The sequence below is a fragment of the Colobus angolensis genome, unplaced genomic scaffold (assembly GCF_000951035.1).
Source record: "Colobus angolensis palliatus isolate OR3802 unplaced genomic scaffold, Cang.pa_1.0 Scaffold103, whole genome shotgun sequence".
NCBI classification, from domain to species: domain Eukaryota; kingdom Metazoa; phylum Chordata; class Mammalia; order Primates; family Cercopithecidae; genus Colobus; species Colobus angolensis.
The window spans coordinates 1,966,286-1,975,636 of NW_012111253.1; the positions used below are offsets into that span (position 1 = coordinate 1,966,286).

The window sequence follows — 9,351 nt, forward strand, 5'->3', positions numbered from 1 at the left end:
TAAACCCGGGAGGCAGAGCTTGCAGTGAGCTGTGATCCCGCCCTGCACTCCAGCCTGGGCGACAGAGCGAGACTCTGTCTCAAAAAGAAAGAGAAATAACTCAGGGCAGGAGCATCACGCCAAGAGATTTGGAAAGAGGGCAGATCTAAGAATGTCCGAATACATAGGAGAAAAATTGACACCTAGGGTCTTAAGGAGAAAAGCTGAGGATATTAGGAAAAGGGAGGATGCTTTTTTTAAAAAGCACTGATTTATATAAGTTAGCAGGAGTGGGATTGAGAACAGCTAAGAGGGTCACTGCTCCTTCTGAAGATTGAGCAATGGAAGGGTCAGCTAGGCATCTGAGGGCTTGGTACCAAGTTTCAGAGCCCTGATTTTCACCTTTTATCCTACCGCAACCTGAGTGGTGTGAAAGATAGTATTATTTTTTCCTGTGGCAAGAGTATACCCCTCAGCCCCTCCCAAATGCATAGCCTTTTGAATTATAGCACTCTTCCCAGTGGAAGATTCTACATTCCTACCATGTTGAACTCAGGAGTGGCCAGATGGCCTGCTTTGACCAACAAAATGTGAGCTGAAAGGGATATCTACAACTTTCAAGCAGTGACTGTCAGAGTTATCATGTGGTTCCACTCACCCTTTTTTTTCCCTCTGTCATGAGACCAGAATTTGCCAAATGGAGAATGCTCTTTCAGCATAGGTCCCCAAATAAAGATAATATGGAATAGAGCTGTGGCTTGAGCAAGAAATTAATTTTTCTTATTGTAAGTAACTAAGATTGCAAGGGCTCATTCCTTCATGGAGCAAAACTGAGTGGAAACTGACAGATACAGGTGATATAACCAAACTCCCGTATTTAACACTAGCTCACTACCATAGTGAACCTCACATAGAACCTCTCGTGTGAACAAATTCACAACAGGAAGAGATATTAGAATCTCTCAGGTTACAGAATCTTTGTAGTTTGAAATATTATTTCCTCAGGAAATCCTGATTTTTTTCTACTGCTATTTTCTAGTTAAGAAAGAAAGGTCTAGGATCTTTAAGAATTTCAGAATAAATTATTCTCTGAAAAATTTCAAAGTTACAACTTACTTCCATTAGTTTCTTTTTGCTTGGATCTTGCTATTTTACTTGGACAACCTTGACTGGGTCTTTTTCCCTTCCCCAACCATGGTGCTTCTCCTTTTTCCAACTTGGAGATCATGTCTGGTTTGGGAGCTTGATACCCTGCTCATGAGAAATAGCAGAAACTGAGTGTTAGAAGAACCATCCCAGAAATGAAGCCCCAGCATTTGTACTTCAGGGCCTAAAGAATACATGGCTTCTGGAGTTTCACAATGTGAATGCCAGGTCAACTGAACAGACCTTCCATTTTGGAGGCAGGGGCACAAATATCCTGCCTAGTACCCAAAAGGGAAGAAAGCCCTTTGACCTACAAAAATGAAGGCCGAACTTATCAAGGACTCCAGAGAGAAGGTATCACAGTGGATACATTTTGAATTACAAAGGAATTGTTCTTACCCATTGAGGCTTGGTTGCTGTAGTTCTCCAGCATCACATCATGATACACGTTCCTCTGAGCAGGATCCAGTTGTTTCCATTCCTTCTGGGTAAAGGTCATAGTCACATGTTTGAATGTTACTGATACCTGTGACAGCATATTCCTGTTCACGCTAATGTTATCCATATTTGGTGAGTGATTTGGACAAGATAATAACTTGTTCTTACCTTGACTACTCACTGTTGATCATGATATTATAAAGGATACCTATTCTCTACTCAATTTTTCATTATTTTGAAAAACAAAAACCATATTAAGAAATGTCCCTACTGAGCTGGGCACCGTGGCTCATGCCTGTAATCCCAGCAGTTTGGGAGGCTGAGGCAGGAGGATCGCTTAAGCTCAGGAGTTTGAGACCAGCCTGGGCAACATGGCAAAACTCCATCTCTACAAAAAAATACAAAACTTAGCTGGGCATGGTGGTGCATGCCTGTAGTCCCAGCTACTCTGGAGGCTGAGGCAGGAGGATCACCTGAGCCCAGGAGGTCAAGGCTACAGGGAGCTGAGATCACACCACTGCACTCCAGCCTGGCTGAGAGAGTGAGACCCTGTCGTGACAAACAGAAATGTCCCTATTGTGAATTTCTTTATTCAAGAGGACAGAATCATGTGCATATCGGAGAGAAAGATAAATAGCCAAAAAAGAAAAGAAAAAAGGAATAGAATCAATCTTTGTCTTATATTCTATAACAGGGGATGCTAAAAGGCTATTGAGCAGTATTTATAGTTTATAAGTTCTGAGGTAGAAGAATTGAGACCCTTGATTTTTATAACCAGCCAAAAAAATCATTTATGGGCTGGGCGCAGTGGCTCACACCTGTAATCCCAACAATTTGGGAGGCCAAGGCAGATGGATCATGTGAGGTCAGGAGTTTGAGATTAGCCTGGCCAACATGGTCTCTATTAAAAATACAAAAATGAGCCAGGCGTAGTGGCAGGCACCTGTAACTCCAGCTACTTGGGAGGCAGAGGCAGGAGAATTGCTTGAACCCAGAAGGTGGAGGTTGCAGTGAGCCAAGATCAAGCCATTGCTCTCCAGCCTGGGCAACAGAAACTCCATCTCAAAAAAAAAAAAAAAAGACTCATTTATATTTGGCGGCAAAGGTAAGATATCTTAGGCATATAAGAATGCAGAAAGTATACTACCAATGTTCTTTAGAAATAAAGCAGAAAGTTGGGGAGAAATAGAGGAAAGGGGAAGGGGAAGAGAAAGAGGAAAAGAAGCAGAAAAAGAGAATGAATGATTTTTAAAAGAAGAAAAAATGGATCAGAATAAAGATTTCAAAATTGGGAAAGACTTAATATACGAGAGAGCTGTGATTAATACAACCAGTAAAATGTCTAGTTAAATGTAAATAACTTGATAATGTGCTTGTACAACTGTTATGAAAGTATCCTTAAAATCAAGAAGTATGATATGAAAAAAAATAAGCAGAACCCTAACTAGGGGGGTGGGGGTAGGGAAGAAATTAAAGTATGTTAAAGTCCTCTTATTAGGCAGGTAAAAGGAGGATGGCACAACTATTGGAGAATTTTGATACTGATAAATACACATTCAAACATGTTTGTCTAATGTTTAAAGATAATCCCTTATCCTCACAGACAACCAACCTTTTTTTTTCTGTCTTTTTATTTTTGTTTACTTTTTATTTTTTGGGATGAAGTCTCACTCTGTTGCCCAGGCTGAAATGCAATAGCGTAATCATAGCTCACTGACACCTTGAATTCCTGGGCTCCAGCAATTCTCCCACCTCAGCCTACCAAGTGGCTGGGACTATAAGCATGCACCACCCAGGCCTGACTGATTTTTAAATTTTTTTGTAGAGACAGGTTCTTGCTATGTTGCCCAGGTTGGGCTCAAACTCCTGGGCTCAGGCAATCCTCCCACCTCAGCTTCCCAAAGTGCTGAGATTACAAATGTCAACCACTGTGCCTGGCCAGACCACCATTCAATTACCTGCAAAAGTCATCAATTTAACCCCACAGACCTCTAGTCACTGACTACCAATAATCTCCCATCATTGATTGTCACTGGCCTTCCAATCACTGAGCTGATACAGACAGCCTTGCCTAATTACTGGGCCTATAGCTCCAAAATGACTGGGTAAAGCAAACCTCCCAAACAGTAGCAAACAGTAGCAATCACTTGCCCCCACAGACACTCCAATTACATATTCTCACAAGTCTCTCAACCAGTGATACCCACAGGACACATAGTAATCTATCTCCCATTACCCCAAATCCCTCATCTTATCAATCCCCAATCACTGACACCAACAGAATTCTCAAGCAGTGGCCTTTATAGAAACTCTAATTACTGCCAGCAAATTCCACTCCTCCCTCAACCTCTTTAGCCACTCCCTTCATTTACATGCTTTACCTGAAATCTGCCTGTCTCCTGAGGATCCTGCTTCCTTACAGGAGCCTCAGAGGAGTGGAAACTATCTTTCCTGCACCACTCCCCTCCCCGCCATGACCCATGTACCTCAGGTTCTAAAGATGCGGTAAATGATTACTTTCAACCATTTCTCATTCTTCCTTCAAAATTCATAGCTTATTTATAGTATCACCAGATTTTCATCTATTAACTCTCCTGGGTCCAGTGATTTCCTAGGAGGACTCACGTGACTCAGTATATAATTGTACTCACAGCTATTATTTATTGTAGCAAAAGTATACAAAGCAAAGTCAGTTAATCAGCATGGGATAAAGTCCAGAGGACACCAGGCACCAGCATCCATGAGTCCCCTCCCAGTGAAGTCATATAGAACATGCTTAATTCTAATATTGAGTTATATTAGAGTGAGTTGTAATAACATGTATGAAATATTGTCTACTAGGGAAGCTCATTAGAGACCAGTACTGCCCAAGGGTTTCACTGGGGGCTCATCATGTAGGCACTCTCTGCCTGCATGTACAAAAATTCCAGACTCCCAGAAGAAAGCAGGTGTTCAGCATAAACCACATTGTATATATTCTTTAAGCACTGGGAACTACTCTTAACCTGTTCTGGGAATGGTGGGATCCTTCCTGAAATCTAATTTCCCAGATGCCAGCAAAAAGCAAACCTTGCAAGCAGGCCTGTCTAAGGATAGCAGTTTTTGACTTCTATGTTAACTCTGTTCTGCAGTCATCCCACCCCATTCACTGAAAACTTTAGCACCAGCTAAATCCCTGCCATCATGCTGCACTACCTCTGTATCAATGTGGAAGAGCCATTCAACACCCTTGCCTCTCTTTTTCATGAGGTCAACAATCTTTTCTTCCACTCAAATTCAGCCACCTATTCATCAATCATCTGCACTTACACCTTGCCATCACTATAACACCTCCAAAAATCTCTAAGACATTCCACCCTCTGACCATTATTTCCTATCCTGCTACTTATTCTAGTACTTTTACTCCAATAATTCTCCAAACTCATTGAGCCCTCTGAGCCTAACCACTTTTTCACAATCTTCCACCCTTACCTAGCTTTTCTTTCTTGTTCAGATTCCTTGTTCTAGCACTATACACAATCAATTGAAAACTATAAAGTTTTAACTTCTTTTCTCCTCTTCTCCTCCACTGTACTCACCTATCAAAGCCTCAACCTTGGTTAAATCCAACTCTCCTCTTAATCTCTGCCTGCAACCTTGCAACTGAACATTGCAAGAGAAAAATCAATTTGTGCTGAGTGGACTAACTTCAAATTTATAACACATATGCCAAATGGGCATCTAATACTGTCAGTAGTCCTACCTAACCCTAGAAAATGCACCTTTCCTTTTTCCTAGATGATTATTTTGAACATTCTCCTTTTTAACTCTGAAAACTCCAACATCTACCCCTTTCCCACTCTCAGCTGATGAATTTGCTTCATGCTTTCAAGAGAAAATAAATCCAAATGGACAAGAATTACCTTGCCTTGTTACCACCAATTCCACCAACCTGTTTCCAAACTCATATACAATATACCTTCTCTTCTGTCAAAATGGAAACTCTTCCTTCTCTCACCTAAGGCCAGTTTCTCCATTTGTACTCTCAATCATCCCCAACTGCCTTCCCAACGACTTCACCCCTGCAAGTACCTCTTTCTCTTTTGTAACATCTATTCTCCCTTTTACTTGGATCATTGCCATTGACACAGTAACATCTATTCTCCCTTTTACTTGGATCATTGCCATTGACACACAGAGTTGCCTTAATATCATTCCTCTGAAGAAAACCCCCTCTTGATTTCATATCCTTTACAATGTCTATTTCTCTGCTTCCTGTACCAGCAAAACTCCTCATAAGTGTTGCCTATACTTGCTGTTTCCACTTCATTACCTCTCATTCTTTCAACTCACTCTAACAGGATGTTATCCCCTTAACTCCAATAAAGGAGCTCTAATCAATCAAAATAACCATTGAGCTACATACTGGCAAAATCAAATGATCTCTAGTCCTGCTTTGGGACTCAAAAGTATATATCACAATTGATTACTCCTATTGTCTTGAAAGGCTTTCTTCTCTATGCTACTTTGACATCCACTTGCACAGTTTTCCTCTTACTTCAATGGGCACCCCTTATTCTCTCTTGTTTTTTGTCTTCTACCAGACTTTTAAATGTCAGAGTGACCCAGGCCTCTGTCCCTGGCTCTCTTCTCTTCCCTGTCTTCTCTTCCTAGGTGACAAGAGCCAATCTTAAGGCTTTAAATATCATCTTCATTGTGATGCAATTCAAAAATGGCTCCCTAGCTCACACCTTTCCTAAGTTCCAGATTCATGTATATAGTGGCTACCCTATATCTCTAGGTAGATATGCAATGAGCATTTTGACATAGCCAAAATAGAGCCACTGACATCACCCCCAGATCCCATTCCCATCCACCAAATCTAGTCTTTTCTACCATAACGCTTCCCATTCAGAAAATGGAATCACCATCCATCCAGTTCTTCAGGTTAAAAGTCTAGATGTAAAAAAAAAAAAAAAAAAGTCTAGATGTAAATCTCAATTCTTCTCTTCCCTCATACTCCATATATCAATATATTAGTAAGTTATATTGCTTATCTCCAGATGTATTCTGAATTTGATTTCATTTTGCTGCTACAACTCTATTCTAAATCACCATAATCTCTTGTCTTTTACCATTGCAAAAAATTCCTAACTGATCTCCCTATACCTACCTACTCTTGCCCCTCTGCAGTCCATCTTCCATGAGGTAGCCATGGTGATCTTTTCAAGGTATCAGTCAGAACAGATTACTCCCCTGCTTAAACTCAATGGCTTCTCACTGCATCTAGAATAAAATCCAAATCCTTACACTAGCCAATAAAATCGTACATTATCTGATACCTTCCTACCACTATGATTCACATCTTTTTACTTTTCCTCTGACTGTGCTCCTACAGCCCTAATCTTCCTTCCCTTTTTTAAGCATACCAAGTTCACTCCTACCTCAGGTCCTTTGCAGTTGATGTTTATTTTCTTCCTGGAACACGCTTTCTTCAGATCTCTACATGGCTGCCTCCTTGTGATGATTTATGCCTCAAGCCAACTGTCATTTCCTAAGGAAAGCTTTCCATGACTAACATGGCTAAAGTCATGCACTCCCTACCCTCAATCACGCTCTACCACATCATTCTCTTTTACTTACTTCAGCACTTATTAGTGTCTGGAATAATTTTATTTGTTTATATTTTATCATATCTTTCATATTTCTAGAATGTAAGTCATTGAGGGAGGGATTCTGGTTCTGTTTCCTGGCGTCTCTCCAGCATTTAAAACATTCCCTGGTTTTGAGGACAAAGCAGAGACTGCAAAACAACAACAAACAAAATCAAAAACACTCCCTGGCATAAAATAAGTGCTCATCTTACAATCTTCCTGTTCCTACTGTTCCTGCAAGTTTTCAATCACTGACACCCAAATACTCCCCATTACTAACCTTTACAAACTTCTCCCAATTATGGATCTCTACAAGTTCCCAACTATCACTCTCCACAGAACAATCATTAACCTCCACAGACCTCCAATCACTGACCACTAAAGAACCCTCAATTATTAAACCCAGCAATCCCCTCAAACTCCTGACCCCTTAGGCTTCTAGTCACAGAATCGTAGAGGGTCCTCAATCATTAATTCCTACTAATCACCTCATTACTCAAAGCACAGTTATTACTGCTAGACATCACCTAATCATTGACTTGCATTCATCCCCAATTACCTCTTCTCCCCAGATGGCATACAAATCATCTACCATCCCCAGAGACACCTCAACATTGACTCCCCAAACTCCAACAGTCATATTCCCCCCTCACTGGCCTCGATTCCTCCATTACCCACGGACCGTCAAAGATACTGCTAATCAAACTTGCACAAACATCACCGTCACTGACTCCCAAGCCCCAATCCCTGATGCTCCCAGATGTTCCCAATAACTTAATTTCCCAAATCCCAACACTGACCATCTTTGATAATCCAGGCTGTAACCACCATAGGCACCCATAATCGCTGGCTCCCATAGACACCCCAAACTGCCAACTCCCACAGTCCTTCCCTATCTCTGACACATCACAAAGTCCCCATTTCTGATCCCCTTCCAAACTCTGACATTCAGCGATTGCCAGAGACGCCTCCCCATCATTCTCTGTACGGATCCCTCAGAATACTCATATCCTAAAGCCAAATCACTAACTCCACAGATAATTCAGAACTCTGACCTCCTAAGAGACCCTTTAGCATCGATTTCACCAATTGCCAAATCACCTATCGTCACAGACTACTCCAATCACTGCCCCGCAGTTAGACCATCTCTAACCGCCAAAACACCCTGCCTCATCACAGCCCTCACCGCGGCGCTGGCCTCGGGCTCGGACACAGCCATCTCCAGTGGTCGCCCAGCCTCTTTGGTCGTTCCCGCACTTCTCCTCCGGTCCACGGTCTCTGGCTTTGTCAGAATCCGGTAGCCGCTGGAGACCGAAATGACGACTACCCGGAGAGGGGCCTTAGCGGGTCCGGCAGCTGCGATGGCGGCGCCCTTCGGTAATAGCCTACGGGCGCGGCCATCTTGGGAAAGGGCCAGCCGTACAGCGGAAATGCGGGGACTTCTGGGACAACGAGATCGGGAAGCGAAAGCTGGCGAGGGCGTTACTTACAGGGTACAGGAGTGATGCAATCAGAACGAGCCGGAACCAGGTTCGGTTACGCATTACAGGAGTGACCTGGGCCTGACAACTCACTGCTAGCGTTCGAGTCGCATCACTGCCGGAAGATATTTTACAGAATTTGGAATTGCTTTTCCGGATACACGTCAGTGCAGCCAGCGGCTAGAAGTCCGGGAATCACAATGCTTATTGCGGACTTCAGAAGGCTGGGATGCGAGAAATTGGAAGCAGAACGGAGAAAAGCCTGATCGAACAAATAACATTGTTTTATAGGGAGAGACGTTAATCTTTGAGATATACGATAAATCTTTTCATATATAGTGTAAGAACAATAAGAAAAACTGAAACAGGAAGTTAAGTGAACACACCACTCTTCCTTGAGAGCCCGGGTTTGGTGAAGATATTTCAGCAGAATAATCAACCACTTGGAGAAATAATTCCTTAATGCGCCATTTAATGCATTAATTGCATTCATTGAATATGTGCAGGTTAGGTGCTGTGCTATGCAAGGTACTGGAAAGAGTGCAGAGGGGTAGGGATGATATAAGTCCAGAGTCCAAAGGCCAGAAAACCAGGGGCTCCAATGTGAAAGGGCAGAAGATGCAGAAGATGAATGTCCCAGCTCAAGAAAAAAGAGAAGGTGGTAGGGAAGTGTG

At 42.3% G+C, this 9,351-nt stretch overlaps 1 protein-coding gene across 1 annotated transcript in view; it reads right to left on the reverse strand.

The window, feature by feature from the left end:
• The window catches only part of ZFP37 (ZFP37 zinc finger protein), a 15,086-nt gene extending 6,475 nt beyond the window's left edge, over positions 1-8,611 (reverse strand). Inside the window, exons 1-3 of the mRNA XM_011941891.1 lie at positions 8,383-8,611; positions 1,525-1,651; positions 1,096-1,230 (exon numbers count right to left, since the gene is read on the reverse strand). Coding sequence (XP_011797281.1) covers positions 1,096-1,230; positions 1,525-1,651; positions 8,383-8,415 — 295 coding nt within the window. The 5' untranslated portion in view covers positions 8,416-8,611. The remainder of the gene's footprint in view (positions 1-1,095; positions 1,231-1,524; positions 1,652-8,382) is intronic.
• Positions 8,612-9,351: the final 740 nt, after the last annotated feature.